The 17,508-nt window shown below is 45.8% G+C and overlaps 1 protein-coding gene across 1 annotated transcript in view; it reads right to left on the bottom strand.

Moving 5' to 3' along the window:
* LOC138541759 (bromodomain testis-specific protein-like) overlaps nucleotides 1-17,508 on the bottom strand; it is a 2,079,689-nt gene that overhangs the window by 1,256,575 nt on the left and 805,606 nt on the right. Inside the window, exon 5 of the mRNA XM_069641783.1 lies at nucleotides 13,011-13,195. Coding sequence (XP_069497884.1) covers nucleotides 13,011-13,195 — 185 coding nt within the window. The remainder of the gene's footprint in view (nucleotides 1-13,010; nucleotides 13,196-17,508) is intronic.

Genomic DNA, 17,508 nt, shown 5'->3' with positions numbered 1-17,508 from the left:
TTAAGGAGCGCACCTTTTATTCCTCGTCGCTGTTGCTGGCTTCATCCCCGTGTGGTGCAGACCCCCTTCAGACGTCCTCCTTCACAACGAAGCTCCAGGAATCGTGGGTCTGCGGGAAACCAACAGGAACAACTGCCAGGCCACCAGCTGCACCATTGGAACAAGGTACTGTGTTCTACTGGAGGAAACTGGGTGAATCCCTTTTCTTCATTCCCAAGGCTTGCCCTTGTCTTCGGTCCTTCTTATAACTTTTGCTTCTGAACATTGACAATATCAAAGTACTTTTGGCTACGTTGAATCGTGAACTGTCGGACTGCGTGATCTTCGGCAACAGGCCCCGGTGTCTTTCGACCCTGGCTCCGGCCCTTTGACTTTTGAACTCCTGTCTCTGAGTGGTTCTTGATTCTGCCTGCCTAACCAAAATATTGCCTGTGATTTTTGCCTCGAACTCCCTCTGGGTATCTCAGGTGCCAAGTGTGTTTTTGCCCCTGTAGCATTTCATGTCACAGATACTTGTTTATTTAGTCTGTCAAAAAGTGATCGCAATCATATTCACGGTAACATGTTTTGTTCATAACACCGATTCATTCAACACAGGGTACTTACCGTGAGACTTACTGTACAAAGTGAATTGGTTAGTTGTAGTATATTTAACGTGTGGCTTTTGAGTTTAATAGAAGTTTTGTGTTTATAACAAAAGGTTTAAAAATAAATGTACTTCTACTTTTTACCTGAAACCTTGAGTGCGTGTTTGCTTCAGTCACAGTAATTGTGGTCTCTTTGTGTAATCTCGGCTACTGCTCATATACTCTTGAGATAAGCCTGCCTGCTCCGCCACTGCTACCACTCTGACATAGTAGTACAGGCTTGCACCAAGGGTAAAACTTGTATTGACACCTGTAGTCTTAATTGTGTGTAGTGGTCCCTAAGGGCACTGCACAGGATTCTGCCTAAAACTCCCTTGAGTGATGTTTGTCTCCATTGCTGTCATTGCTTTCTCATTTTCTGATATCTGTTTTCCAAGCTGCCCAATATTTTATTGTCCGCTATTGCTCAAGTAAGTTCATCTTTAATGGATATTATTTCCGTTTTGAGGAAGGAGGAGATATCCTCTGAGGTCAGCAATGATCGAGATCATCATTCCTTGTGTAAGTGGGCCGTCTTCCATTCTTCCACCTTCGGTTAGTCTCCACTTTTATCTGCTTGCTTGATTTTGCCATGCTGGCCATCCCCTCACTTTGCTCCTCTCTCTCAACTTGCCTCACAAGTTGTCAGTTTCTCTCACTGGGCTCCCAATCTGATGTGCTAGTTGGTGTTACTGCAAACCACCCTGGCTGCGATTAACCACACCTTGTCCTCTCCATCTGCTGTAGGGCTAAACCCCCAAGGAGCCTCAGGGTATCCAGCCCAGTTAGTGTGACTTGTTGAATGCTGCAGAGCTGCCCAAAGAGCAAATCTCACCCCCTGGAATTGTTCTTTGGCAAAAGGAAGACCATCAGCTGCATTCATGCATCCATTTGATCAGGTTTGCCTCGGGATGTCACCTACCAGAGACTCAAGGCTCACTTAATACTCTGCGCCGAGAGGCCGTTACTCAAATCACTTCCATGCTCTCCATTTTGTGCAGCGCCTCCTCTTGTGCCCGATCCAGAGCTTCAGTGGCCCTAAATCGCTCTCTCGGAAGAACGCTCACAGAAATCAGGTCAGCAATCAGTACAGTATATGGCCAATCTCTGCCAGGGTTTTCAAAGTAGCTCCGCGGTGCACAGTTCACGCCCTTCACTGTGTCAGGATGTTATGGCACTGAGATCATGTCTGCCATCTTAACTCCCAAGACCTGCCAGCTCCATATTCAATCCTGGTCAGCAGCAGCCCCATCTCTCCCTCTCTGTGCACCGCTCACAGAAAAGAGACCGGTGTTAATGACAGGCGCGGTCAGCTCGCAGCTTGGGTCCTGGGAGGAACCCTTTGTTGCACAGATCATTCTCACTCTTACACGGCCCAAAGCGTTATGTCTCTGATACCGCCCCCGCCCTATTAAGCCAGTCAGAGATGCCATCGCACTTGCACGCTGGGTCACTTCCATTTCTTACCCTGCTCATCCACGAGGATACCACAATCCCACTAAGCCCCAACAGTGATTTTTACATCCGGATACAGAAGAAACGCCATCCCGTCGTTTTAGTTTGGTAATGGTAGTGTGGAGCTCGCCCTCAGTGCTCTGCTCCATCAGCCATCTTGGCCACGCCGCCTGCTATGTTTTAAACCCACCACAGACTACAGAGGAGGTCAGCCATAGTTCTTGAAGAAACTTTAGTAAGTGGCAATGTTCCCTCACACTCCAAGAGAAAAGTAGAAACGCCATCAATAAAAATGAGCTTAAAGACATCTCCTCTTAGCAATCAGTTTATGGTTTTCATTAGAGAGAATACTCAGCAACCAACATCAATCCTCACTCATTGTATTGTTCGCCGTAGGTGTAGATTTCATCAGGCAAACTACTCACTGCATAGATGAGCCACCCTGCCCGCTACTTTTTAATGCTCTTCACTCCCAGAATTAGAGCTACATTTTTTAATTGACTGGTTCTTAGTGTGTATGTTTACTGTTGAACCATAAAATGGCGATAAGTCATAACCCATTTGTCTAAATACATAACTTTCTGCCAATAGCATTTCATAAACAGCCTTCAAAGCATCCTTAATAGCGACAATGTCAGTTTGATTTATAACAACCAAATCAATGGCCCTCATTACAACCTTGTTGGTATCCTGGTGGTAAATCCACAAGAATACCGGCAAAAGGTAATACGTTATTACTGGCACTCAGGCCAGGTGTATTACCTCTGGATTCTGAGTGCTGGGGTCATAGTGTTAAACCCCATTCATGGAGTCCCACATAACTTCATGGGGATGTTGCAGGTAATACCAGCAATTTGTGCAATGGGCTCTTAGCTGGAGGTAATTCCTCCAACCCACCAGAAAACGCGTATTTGGCTGGGGCAGCAACGTGCCAGTAAACATTAATGCTAGCATGTTATTACTGCACCGGCCAACATGTAATGACCACCTACTTATAACCCCAATAACCCCCAATGTCCCCCATGCCTTTTTTATTGAATAGTATGTTTATTGGATTTTCGGATTCATTAGAAAAACAGAAAAATGGAGAAAAACACAAAATAGAGTAAAATCAAACAAACAAGGAAGAGATATCAGGAGAAAAACAGTGCATACATATTCACTTTCAGCGGGGGCGGGGGGTAATAGTACACAAACAGAATGAGGGTGCACTGGGATTATCAGGAGCCGTCCAGAAGAGTTCTGCACAAGAACCTGGGGTACATCAAAAAAAGTTAAAGGGCAAACCCTCGGGGTAGCGTCCATCTACTACGCTCACAGCACCTCTTATTTACAATAGCGAGAATGACTTCCACTGTTGGGGAATGAGAGGGCTATAGTCATCTACGGTAACAAAAGTGACAAAAGGATCCCATATATGCTTGACTATATTTGGGTCGGAGAGAGTAGCAGTGATTTTCACAATGGTGCATATTAACAAGTTACTCTCTTACCTGGTAAAGTTCTTTCTATGGGATGGTCCAACGACGTATTCCATATCTATGACAGGAAAATCTTTCGGCGTCTACGTCCTGCGTCGATACGCCGTCCTCGAGGGCCTCCGTCGAGCAGACGTCACTGGATGTTATAAGTAGGACGCTCAACGCCCGTAGCCTCAGTTGTAGTCTTTTTCCCACAATGTGTGGCACCGATCAACTGCCAGTATGACCACAGAAAGCCTTGCGGAAACGTAAGCTGCAATCGCATAAGCAATTCTGTAGCGGGGAAGGCAGGGAGGGAGCGATATGGAATACATCGTCGGACCATCCCATCGAAAGAACGTTACCAGGTAAGGGAGTAACTTGTTCTTCGAGGGGATTGGGTCCTCCGACGTATTCCATATCTGTGACAGACTCCCAAAACAGTACCAATGGAAGGAGGTGGGAAAAGAATTTAGCATACACAAATTTAGAGTGTCCAATGAAATTGCAGAGTAAAGGACCGCCTTGCCAAAGGCCAGATCCTGCCCACAGATAGAATCTAGGGAGTAGTGACGTACAAAAGTATGGACCGAAGCCCAAGTGGGTGCTTCACAGATGTTGCGAATAGGAAAACCCCTCTGCAGGGCAGTAGAGGCAGCCATACCCCTAGTTGAATGGGTCCGTAAGCCTACCGGAGGGTCCTTACCCGCCAGGTAGTAACATTCAGAAATTGCCAAGATAATCCATCTGGACAAAGTCTGCTTAGTCACAGCTTGTCCCAAACGCCTTCCAGCGTAACCAATAAAGAGCCGATCGTCCACTCTGACCCGGGACATACGAGAAATGTAGAAGCTTAAAGCTCTTCTAGGATCCAACCTATGGAGCCTCTCCTCCTTACCAGGATGTAGGGGAGGATAAAACACCGGAAGAATAACCTTCTGGCCTAAATTAAATTCCGACACCACCTTCGGAAGAAAGGAAGGACGAACTCTAAGGACAACCCTGTCCTTATGAAACACATTGTAGAGTGGCTTAACTGAAAGTGCCTGTAACACATTCACTCAGTGAGCGGAAGTGACTGCAACTAAAAATACAGTTTTAAGGGTTAACAGTCTCAAAGGACAAGAATGCAAAGGCTCAAACTGGGCACCCATTAGAAACTTAAGAACAAGGTTCAAATTCCCACCGGGCACCTGGAAACGTGACGGAGGGAACACATTAGTGAGCCCTTTCAGAAAAGGAAAATTAAAGGAATTTTAAAATAAGAACACTCCTTAGACGAGCGCTTAAATATGGACAGCGCCGCCAGGTAACCATTAATGGTACCCACTTGTAAGCCCCTGTGGGCTAAAGAAAGCAAACAAGACAGAACTACAGGAATGTCACATTAAAAAGGATCCACATTCTGAACCCTGCACCAGTCGCAGAACTTTCTCCAACGGCAACGTTACAGGGACTTTGTTGCCGGCCGTCTGGCCGAAAGCAACACCTCCATCACGTCTTCAGGGAGGTCCCAATCCTTATACCTCAACCTTTCAGAAGCCAAGCGTGAAGGTTGAGGGATCCGACCCCTGGGTGGAGAACCTGACCCCCCCTCACGCGAGAGCAGATCGTCTCGGTAGGGAAGACGACGTGGAGGGCAGATGGATAAGGTCCGGGTACCAGGCCCTCCTGGCCCAAGCTGGAGTAATGAGGATCATCCGGGAACGGAACCTCCGTAACCTCCGCAGCACCTGCGGGATGACGGGGACTGGAGGAAACGCATCTCCTAAGGCTCCTCTTGGAGGAAATTCCCGCAAGCAGAACCTTTCGCACTTCCGGTTGACACTAGAGGCGAAGAGATCCACCTAAGGGGTCCCCCAAAGGGCGAAGATCTCCAGGAGAATCTCCTGAGCCAACTCCCACTCGTGAGAGATCGCGCTCTGCCTGCTCAGAGCATCCGCCGTCTCGTTTTTGTCTCCGGCCAGATGAACTGGCGAGACCGAAATTTCCTGCTGGATGGCCCAGAACCAGAGTTGCATCGCCTCCCTGCACAGAGGAAGTGACCCTGCCCCCCCCCCCTTTTTGTTGAGGTAGTGCATGGCCACTGTGTTGTCCGTCAGGATCAGGACATTCTTTCCTCGCACAGTCGGCAGAAAAGCCTTCAGGGCAAGCCTGACGGCACTCAGCTCCAACAGATTGATATGGAGTCTGGACTCCGACGGAGACCAACGACCGCTGACTGTCAGCTCGTTGGCATGAGCTCCCCATCCTGTGAGGGATGCGTCCGTCACGATCCTCACCTCTGGCCAGGGCAGCCAAAACAGAGCCCCCTTCATCAGATTGCTTTCGACGGCCCACCACATAAGGTCCTGGGTGACCGGGGCCGGCACCTGAACGGGGTCTGACATCATGCGGGAGGACCGAGACCACTGCAGCTTGAGTGCCCATTGCAAAGATCTCATCCGCAACCTGGCCTCTGGCACCAGAAGAATGCAGGATGCCATGAGGCCGAGCAATCTCAAGAACTCGAACACAGGGAGGCATGTTGAGGAAAACACTGCCCCAGGGACGTGTCGAGCACTGCTCTGATGTACTGGAGCCTCTGAGTGGGCGTCAAGTGGGACTTCTTTAAGTTGAGGGAGAAGCCCAGCTTGTGAAGGGAGTGGCAAGTGACGGACAGATGATCCAGGACTTGCTCAGGAGAGCGTGTCCTGATCAGCCAATCGTCCAGGTAGGGGCAAACGTGAATTCCCCCCCCTTTCCTGAGATACGCTGTCAAAACCACCAGGAGCTTGGTGACAGCAGGATCCGAAACAAAGTGCGAGTCGCCAACCGCGAACCTCAGGTACTTCTTGTGCTTGGGATGGATCGGCACATGAAAATAAGCGTCCTTGAGGTCTAGAGACACCAACCAGTCCTGAAGTTGAAGGGCCTGGAGGACTTGAGAAAGAGTAACCATCTTGAACTTGTCCTTCCGAAGGAGCTTGTTCAAACCGTGCAAGTCCATGATGGGTCTCAATCCCCAGTCTTTCTTCGAAATCAAAAAATAAGGGGAATTCCATCCCTTGTTCCTCTCCGCTACGGGCACCAGTTCAATGGCGCCTTTCTCCAGCAGGGATTGAATTTCCTGCGCAAGGAGCGGATCCGGACTCTTCAAAGAGAGATTTCCTGTTGGATTGTCGTGAGGCCTCTGCCGGAAAGGAAGACAGTAGCCGTGGGTTATGATCTCCAGAACCCACACATCTGAAGTAATGGCACGCCACTCTACAAGATGCTGCGCCAGCCTTCCCCCAACCGGCGAAGCATGGGCCTCATGACTGAGCTGAAGCGGCTGCGGCAGTGCCTGAGGGCAAAGAGGCAACTGCTCGCGCGGCCTTAGCTCCTCGAGTACCTGGTTTTCCACCTCTGGCACTCCTAGGGTTGCCCCTTTGACTTGCAGCTCCTCTCGCTCTAAAGGATGAGTAATAAAGAAAGGAACCTCCCCTCCATTGCTGTCCCCTAGAACGAAAAGGCGGAGGTCTAGCTTTCGAGGTCTGCAACCTCCCAAGACTCTCGTCAGCCTTGCTGCCAAAAAGATGTTCACCATCAAAGGGCATGTTGAGGAGCCGGCTTTGCACATCCGGAGCAAAACCCGACTTCCGCAACCACGCAAACCTGTGCATTACGGTGCTCGCCGCCATGGACCGGCTTACGTAATCAACCATGTCCAGACCCAACTGAACGGATTCACACATGGCGTCCTTGCCATCCTGCACGATATCAAGGAAACCATCCAGTTCCTCCCCTTCAGGGATATGATCAGCCGCTAAGGAAATGCAATTCCACAGAGTGTGCGTGAAACGAGACAAGGCACAAACGGAGTTGGCAGCCTGACGCCATACCCCCCAGAAGAAAATACCTTCTTCGCCCAGCCGTCAAAACATTTGTTGTCCCTATCAGGAGGGATGGTAGGATATGACGCCTGCTTTACAGGGGCCGTAGCCGCCTGCACCACCAAACTCTCCGGAGTAGGGTGCGTTGTTAAGTAGCAGGGGTCGCCACTGGCTGGGCGATAGTTCTTCGGCAAGGACTTGCTCACTGCCAGGAGACTCTGCGGGGAAGTCCAAGCCGCAGCCACCCTTCTCTGCAAGGCCATATGGAATGGCAGCACCGGGTCAGTTCCAGGACCTTGGTCGAAGATATCAATCAGGTCATCCTGCTGAAAATCCCCAGGGGGGGCAGACCAACCCAGGTATTCAGTGACCCTAGACATGAGGCGCCGATATGAAGATTCGGCATGCGTGCCAGGCTCTGGCCTACCAAACTCCACCTCCTGAGAGGTGTCAAGACCACTGGCGTCGTGCAGTGACTGACGTAGGTCCTCAAGTTGACTGTGACCAGAAACAACGTCATCAGGAACCAATGCATGAACCTCACCTTCTCAGACCCCTCATCCACCTCAGAAATATAATCCAGAGGCTGGAAAGAGCGTACAGAAAAAGGCACAAAGACATGTTTAGCCTTAGCCTTAGCCATCGCCTTTCTGGGGGTTGCCACGTGGTACCTCCGACAAGGCTGCCTCGAAAGGTGTCGACGGAATGGGCGCCGATGACATCGACGACTTCCTCCTCGAGAGAGTGTCGACGACCTCAGCGCCGCTGGCGTCGGTGTCTTCTTCGAAGACTTCACAGAGTCGTGCAGTCTCAAGGTCGTCAAGGACCGGAACCTGGAACAGGCATGCCTAGAGTGACCATCCTTGTCCGACCGGGACCTCGAATGTTGGTGGTCGCGACGACTGCTCGAGCCCGAAGGCGGCTGAGCGGCGTCTCTAGCGTGCCCTCGACCGGCATCCTCACACTGCGACGGGCGGCGTCCTCGGAAGAGGACGGGGAAGGCGACCTGTGACAGCGCTTCCTGGAGTGCCTCGAAGAGGCAGAGGAATGGCGGGACCGACTCCCAGACCTAGAACCCCCCAGACTCACGACGACGATGCAGAGAGTCGCCCCTCGAATCGTCTGTCGAAAGACCAGTGGAACGTGACCTTCCGGGGCTTGGCCACCTTACTGACCGACAGCTTCTTCTTACGCTCCCGCAAGGCCTTCGAAGTGAGCGATTGGCAGTCGACACAGTCGTTTGTATCATGGTCCTCCCCGAGGCACCAGAGGCAAGCGTCGTGCATATCCGTCAGGGACATCTTGGACCCGCATACCCGACACTTCTTAAACCCGGACCGTGGGGTGGAAGAAGCCGAAGACATCATATTCGATAGCAATGAAGCAACAGGTTTGAAGAACCGAAAGAACAGGATTCAGTGGAATCGAGGCGCCCGCGATCTCTGAAGCGAACACGTTCGCAGAAAAAACGGAACTGAGGCTACAGGCGTCGTGCGTCCTACTTAGAACATCCGGTGACGTCAGCTCGATGGAGGACCTCGAGGACGGCGTATCGACGTCATCGACGCAGAAAGATTTTCCGAAGCAGCACAGCTGTGGTGATTACTGTCATAGATATGGAATACGTCTGAGGACCCAATCCCCTCGAAATACCTTTTGGCCCACCACATATGAAGCGAAGGAGCGTACGCCTTTTTCCAATGCTGAACTATTGTAAGTTTGGCTGCAGTGAACATATAGTTGGATAAAACCGAGTGGGGGACCCAATGGTAAAAACATCTTGGTTGTCCATATCTCCCAACAGAACCACCAAAGGATCTAAGGGTATCCGAATACCCACAATTTGTTGGATTAAAGTGATGAGAGCCACCCAATAAGGTTTAATGACTGGGCAATGCCACCAAATGTGAGCCATGGATCCAACCTCTGCGCACCCCCTCCAATAGTGAGGGCAAACAAGTGGATACGTATGTAAAGGGTCAGGCGTAAGATACCATTGATGAAGAGTTCTCCAGTATTGTGGTACATACAGATGCTCTAGAAGCCCTCGTCCACAGTTTCCCCATGATGTAATTGGAATCGTGCGACCAAAGTCCTCCTTCCAGCTACTCACATATGCCTCCATCTCCTCCCGTGTCTACCGCTATAGGTTTGTACACATTAGACACCTTGTGACAGGTGAGGTTAAAGGATACCAGCTTCTCAAAGGTCATCAGATCCTTTCCCAGTCTGGTCTCCGGATGGGACGTCCAGTGTCTAAGTTGTGCATAATGAAATCTCTGATTCTAGGAACATGAAGGTTGCCTTACATTGTTTGACGAGGGGACCCCCTCACTGAGCAATTGACCTAGATCGCACAAACCACCCTCTCTCCATCTAATAAAATCCCCACTAGTCAATCCGGGGGTGAAACCTGGGTTGTGGAAAACTGGCGTCATCAGTGAGGGGTGAGTGGTGAGTGGTAAGCAGTTACCTGCAATTCGCTCTATCCCATTAGGTCAGGGTAATCAGAGTCCAAAATCCTCCTAGATCCTCGGGGCGGGGGGGCTGTCCTCCTCCCATCTGAATGGATAAGTTTGTTGTAGATCCACTCAAGGCATAGAGACATTAAAGGCTGCTGAGTTTGCGTAATTAATAGTATATCCCAAGATCCCAATCCCACACTACTGTACTCGTACTGTGTTGTGTTACCTGTGTCCAGTGTTACCAAGTATTACATCATATTTGCCAATAGGACAGTGTGATATCACAGTAACAATCAATATTTGCACAGCACAATGCTTATAGCTTCAAGAAACTAAAAATAGGGTCTGCTAAAAGGCAAGACAATTTTGCAAATGTATCTTTTTGTGGAATCTTTTGTATATTTCTAAAAAGTCATTTCAGAACTCTGGACTATATGGCCAAAAACAGTCTAAATTCAGTGACCACCTGTCACCAGTGAACATGTAATGCCATTTAAATATGCACTAAATATTTGCAATACATGTTGTCTCTGTTAGCACCACCTGCTGAGCTGGTGACGAGGTCTTTTTTTCGATGTATTAATTTTGTTTCGAAGTATTAAACTTTCAGTTTCCGACATTGAATTACCAATGTGCATACATGTGGCCTAATTAATAAAGGACACTACAATTGCTTTCCCAGTACTTGGATCTGAACTTTCCTCCAATGATGCATACTGTTGTAGATGTATTTACACTAATTTGGAGATGTCAGAATTGTTACTACATTAATCAGTTGTAGTCTAAATGTTTGAGGACAGGACCACCCCTCTGTACAAGACAATCCAGTTCCCAGGCATCACTCCATTGAAGCCTCCATCAAATCCGCTCACAGTGGGGGACTCAGCGCACCATTGTGCGCGATTACAGCAGCCCCCGCCGCTTTGATCTTCATGGAACAGACATGCCGAAGCCCGCTGAGCTGCAATGTGCTCCGGGTGGCGCCATCTTGGAGATCCCACAGGCCATGTCTCAGCAGCTGGGGGGGAGGGGTGGGCGGACGTATCAGAGCCCCAAACTTCACCATAACGGCTGAGAGGCCATTCCCCATCAAGCAGCAACACTTCTGATGCTGCAGCTAGGGAAATGAAAGCAGAAAGCAGCAATGTCATCCCCAGTCTATAGCAGCCGAGCAAAAGAGGCACTCCGGTTTAGCCATGTCCCCCACCCCCAATGTCTTTGGTTGTAAACAGTGTTAACCTAAACAATTCATAAAATAAATTTCACAACCCAGATCCAATTTCCACCCTTCAGTTTCTTATTTTGTCTTTGTGTTGCTAAAATCATTCATCATTAGTTACAATATCATCTTTTTTACTCTTTTTTAATCTTTCTGTAACCAGAGTAAAAAGTTTGTGAGATTGTACTGGAGCAGTTTCTTTTACCGATTCAGATGCATTTGTTGTTGACATCAGTTTCGTGGTCCTTATTTCTTAATGTTCTAGTTTTATTTTGGTAAAAATTATAGTATGCACCTTAATATCCATACTTATGTTGTCATATAAATGAACAGAAGAGCTTAGTGCCATATTCAGAGGTGATATTAATGCCAAACTAAATTTTATCTCGTCATCCAAGTCTGTGTATTATGTAATTTAGACATTTCAGACAAACTGGACGACATAACAGAAAAGTCTACCCTATGAAAATAGTCTTCATGTAATGTGCAGTAAGGAATGAAGGAATTTGCTCACAGTTGGCTGAATTGGAAGACTTGTAATCACTTTCTCTCTGCTCCCTTCAATCGTCTGATGTAATGGCAGAGTGATCCAGTTCTAAACGACTTGCATAATTTATATCATTAGAGTTCACCACTACTTTTCTAGCTTTGTTTGATTTTAAAGGCTTGCTTACTTCAGTACTAGTGCCCATGGATGGGTAAACATCAGTTATTTTCAGAGTGGGAAATGATTTCTCCATTCTCATTTTCCGGAAAGTTATTCTAACTTACCATTCTGCTACATTTAGTTTTAGCTGTTGCCACGGCTTCTTGATTTCTTGTCGTTTCCTTTGCTGAGTCAGACTTGTGTTACTTGTTATTCGTTCCGTTAGCATCAATATTATTGCTCTTCTGTTCACAAGTCACTATACAAGTTCCTGTAGGGAACTGCTCTAGACAATGAAGATGGCTCCCAGGGGTGGAGCTAAGGGAAACCTGTCAATTGGCTGTGGGGCAATATGACCCAAACACACTAATGGAGCACTGAAGTGGAGTGATAGTTTTCAAATGTAAAGTAAATTGCTTTAATGTTACAGAGGCTTCTAAGATGACAGCTGGCTATATTCAAACAGCAAGCAAATCTATAAATGAACCAATGCTAGATAATATTGCCTGACCCCATACCAGAATCTACCTTTTGTTGGTAAAATAAAATCTGTAATTCGACCAGTTGGCTGACCATAGCACAACCCCACTAGAATGTTACCAGTACTCGAGATACCAGTCTTACGAGGGTTGGAGCACACCCATACTCTAATGACACATACAATGTAGACCATTTCGAAAACATATGGCCACAATTCCAATGCAGAATTATCTGGAACTCAACATATGAATGTGTCAAAGCAGGTGAGGCATGCAAATTGTACATAAGCACAGGAATGAGAAAACTATAGAGAAAACATGGAACACAAATGTAACAGTCAAGACAAGAAAAAAAGGTAGTTATTTTTCATAGAAGCTTAGGGAAAACAATTTTAGTAGCAGGGACAGGATAGTTTTGCTTTCCTTTGATAAAATTGAGACCTTAAAATCATGTTTTATTGTCTGTACCCTATGTCTAACTTACCACATGAGTTTTGGAATTTTGATCAGTTGTTTTCAGTCGGACACATTGGTATGAGTTGCCAATAATATGTATACAAAACATGTGCAGAATTTAAAACAACATTTGTAAGTGATTGTGTGTGATTGACTGTGCAGCAGAGTTCTAAACCAAAGTAAGTAGCTATTAATGAATGGAAACAAATGTGGCACATCTCTGCACAACAATTTGAGAAAGTAAATGGGATAAAGAATTGAAGAACTTCAAAACTGGGAATACAATGAAGGCAGTAGGGCCAAATTAAAATGCTTACATCAATATATTAAGGTACATTAACACAACTTGCCTTATTCACTGCCATCATGATTGGTATAAGATTAGTGGACGGAGAAATAGATAAGGGGATAAGAGTTGTCCGTTGATGTACTGCACTGGATGTAAGTATTGGATGCTGAAGCACTCTTTCTGGAACTTTGCTTAGTAAATGCATGTTATTTGCACTGGTAATTTCAAGAGCACGTCTCTGAACTTCTAAAGAAGAAACAGAGCTTTAAATACAGATTGAAGCTGAAAAGGTTTCCTATGAGCAATTTTGAAAAACATTTTTGCATATAATAAAGAAATCTAAATTAGTTTGTTCTTTACAGCAGAAAATATGTGCATAAATTAGTCACTTTTGTTTTATTGGTTTTTTCAAACCTTTAACAATTAAAGAACAAGCATAAACAAAAAGAAACAATTACTTTCCAAATGTCTGAATTTCGCTGTACAGAATCCCTAATAAGAACAAAACAGAATAAAATGCCAACACAGTTAATTCAACATGCAATTACAACTCATCAATAGCAATAAATTAAACACTGTTCCCCACTAAATGAACACCGCCATCACCCTAGGGCACTTCATATTTCTTCCAGAACACCAGACTAAAAGCTCCATATTGTACAGGGGCCCCAGGGGCATCACTTAAGGGAATTCTATTCAAGAATTTAACCAGAGCAAAAATCAACATACGACTCTCACCCAATACAAATTTTAAGCACCAATCACCTGAACCTAATGTTGGAGATGTGGCAAATGCGGGGCCCAAAAAAAGGGTTTGTCGAGCCTACACAAGTTGTTAGCAAGTGTTTCAATGATTCTGTCGCAGAGGAATTATGGCAGTATCTGCAAAACGACTGGTCCCCCTTCAACTGTTTCCTAGCCACTAACAATGCCCGGGTGGGATACAAATTTAAACAAATTCTCAAAAACTGTCCTAGCACAATTGGACACAGAAAGATCTTCAAATATTTGGGTTCCTGCTCCACATGTTTAGAATCTAGTACATAATCTTTCACATCAATAAGTGTATTTCTTTTAGCCAGGGTTAATATCCAATCCCGTTGGTCAAGTGCTTTTTTGCCAGAGTGGGGTTAGAAATTAGAGTTGCCACTGAAGAATCTAGGTCTAAAACAGTTGGTGCATTTAGTTTTCCATAAGGATAAGTAGTCCCGGATGGCAGACCTATCATTGTCTCCCAATATTGTCAATTGTGGAATCGTTTGGGACAACAAAGATTTACGAAAGAGGGAGAGGGATTTCCACAAGGAGACTGAATAAAGGGCTAGTAAGCCCAATTGAAAACGAATACAGGTCCTGGGCAAGCTCTTAAGGAGCCGCAAAATTTGCTTCCAAAAATGTCCTAACAGTTCGCAGATTTGCCAAGTGAGATTTAAGCATGATTTCGCCTCATACGTGAGTATTGGTATCACTTTTTGGTTTTAAAATGTAATCACTGGAGTCATGGAAAACTTGCCAAATCTGCGATGTAAGACCGTGCCCTGGACAGCCAGATTTTTAACCTTAGATCTTAAAAGGTGTGCTCAAGGAGTTTCAGCTGCACTGTGGTTGACACAAACATCTAAATAGGTAATCGATTTAACGCATTCCAGCAGTTTATTTATTTGCCATTGGAATTTGAGGGTGAATCTTACCTCTAAGCCCCCCCCCTAAATATCAGAATCTTTGATTTTTTACATTTAGTCATAGGTCGTTTAACAGCGTATAGGAATGCAGGGCGTCTAAGCGCTGTTTAAGTCCTATTGGCGTCTTGTCAATCAGAAGTAGGTCGTCCGCATAAATCATACACGGTATCGGGGTCCCAATAAGTTTAGGAGGAAAACCACAGATCCCATTTCGAGAGTTGGCTTTATCAGAAATATAAAGGTTAAAAATAAATGGGGCAATAGCACAGCCCTGTTTAAGGCCCCTATTAACCTTGATAACTTTGGATAGTAATCCCTGAGAGTTCAGGTGGACCTGCATCGAGGTGTCCGAATAGAGAGCTTACATTGGTTCCAATAGGTCTTCCGGGCATTTCCAGTCCCGCAACTTACACCACAACCATTCCCAGTTAACCATTTCCTTTGAACCCTCCCCTATATGCCTTGCGCAGAGTCTCACCCTCCCATCAGCGGGTTTGTACCAGACAACAAATGAAAGGCAATTTAAAGCCAAACCACATTTCGCAGGTCACTATTAGAAAATAGCCATCAGCATGCTCTGTTCAAAATGCATCCAGGGGCCTGGTTAACAGTTTTCAGGTGCACTTCATAGCCAGGGCATTTGTGGAATAGAGGTTAGAACACTTACCAGGGGAGTGAGAATCAAATATTCTAGGTTTGTGCTTTATCATTGATGAATAAATATTTTTTTAAAGAAATAAGGTTGTTGGCGCAAAGGATTCAACTCCCTTCAGTCAAATACTGCACTTTATGTATTCATTTCTTGAATTTCTGTATTTATTTTAGCAGTTGGTCAATTTTCTTTAAAAAAACCTAATTGAGTAAAGTCTTTAAGGCAACAGGCTATTATGGAATTTTACTGTGGAGATTCATTTCCTGTCATGCTCACTGGATGCCATATTCATGTTAAAGTTCTGGTGACATGAACTGCAGCTTTTTTTAATGGGGTCATAATACAGTAACAGTATGTTCTAAACCAATCAGTTCTGTGAAATCCTTCAAATCCCCCACAACTGCTTTATGCAGTGGCTTAAGCGAGTATTGCAGCTGCTTTTCAATGCCATCCCGCAAACAAAAAGCAATTTCAGAAACAAGATGGCTTCAGGGCCCTGCTATGAGCACACTCAGAGGAGTGAAGTTTTGAACAAGTGTTGAAGCCTTTTTGTAGCAGTTAATTTGTTTCCTTCCTTCCTTCACACTACCCTTCTGCCCTGTACAGAGTATAGTATTTTAGGAAACAAATATGCATATCTTGATTTGTCTGGCACAATGTGTGAAGAAACAACGCAATCCTGTGCCATGCAAATCAGTATGTGATTGGTCTACCAGATCAATTATCTTTTCATTTTATTAGGAGTAGCAACTCAGCCAATGTATTTTAAAAGACATACTGTGCAGAACACCCACTGGAAAGCCATGAGGCACAGGTGCTGGGCTCAAGTATCAACAACGCTCTGCTTTAATCAGCCTTTTTAAATAGATGCATACTTCAAACAGTTATGCATAACAAGTGCTGAACCCAACAAGCTCCAGCACTCAAACCCCCACATTGAGGGAATCAAACAGAAACCTTGATGCTCCTTCAAAAACCTCCCGCTGGGAGACTTGGACAAAAACATCACCAACCCAGCTTTCACACTCAAACCTCCATCCATTGTAAACATCCTTCTTACCCAGCTCAACTGCACACTGACTCCACCAACATCTATTCACCATTGAAACTACAAACTATAAAAACCAAGCTATCCACACCCTGGTACACACAAGAACTCACTGACAGAACATGTGTCATCCGCAAACAAGAAAAGATCTGGAGCCAAATGCCACTCGCCACCTTGAAAATCCTCTGCTCATCCACAGGACGCTCATCATCCCTGTCAAAGCACTTTACTACACATCATCCATAGCAAAAGACTTCAACAAGATCAGAGCTCTCTTCAGGGCCATCAAACACTGCATCAGCCCTCTACCTGCCACTGCAGTGCTCAAATCAATGGCGAGATGCAATCACAGGCTATTTGCAGACAAAATTGACAACCTCTGTCGCCACATTGACGACCCCTGCCATATCACTATATGGTGCCATATCACCATTCTATGTCCCAAGATGGTCAGAATTCACAACCCTAAAATGACAATTCACAAACATGCTTGTGTCACTTAATGCCGCTGCTTAAGAGTATGTTTTCGTCCCAGTCCCCATTCTGAGAACAACCCAGGAAAGGCGCCCCCCGCCCCCCACCTCGCCTCCACACGATCACGGGCCCACTCATGCAAGGCATCTTCCCTGAGGCATAGAAATTGGCCAGATCCTACACCTACTAAAAGGAGCTCACACTCAACCTGGATGACCGAAAAAACTACCACCCATGACCCATCTACCCTTCATTGGAAAGATTGATCAGACTCGCATTACACCTACATTACACCTAACACAACCTGCTTCCAGAATACCAGTTTGTCTTCCCACCAAAAGGTTAGTTTCAATAACGAGGAGCACATAATGTGGATAAGGTATCTCAATGTCTAAGGAACTGCATAAAAGTGAAGTGCAATTACGGTACTTATCTCATTTAGAATTGTGCATGTTCAAATACAAAACAGGACCGTTTTTTATTTTTCACGTTATGCTGGTAAAAATCTAAAGGAGGGGCGTATTAACAGCACATGATCAAAGATTTTAAAACAAATGTGTAAATGGTTCTATGAGGAATATGCAATTGGATTGCAAATCTATTTTACATTATCTTGACTATAGGGATTTACCCGGGACTAATAAGAAAAAAGACGGGTAAGAGTTTTTCATTTATTTTTATTACTGCATAAACGGAGAGTGTC

The sequence above is a fragment of the Ambystoma mexicanum genome, chromosome 1q (genome assembly GCF_040938575.1).
Source record: "Ambystoma mexicanum isolate Mex_15411 chromosome 1q, UKY_AmexF1_1, whole genome shotgun sequence".
Lineage (NCBI taxonomy): Eukaryota > Metazoa > Chordata > Amphibia > Caudata > Ambystomatidae > Ambystoma > Ambystoma mexicanum.
Note: the sequence above shows the minus strand (reverse complement) of the source record. Positions and strands in the feature narration are given on the sequence as shown.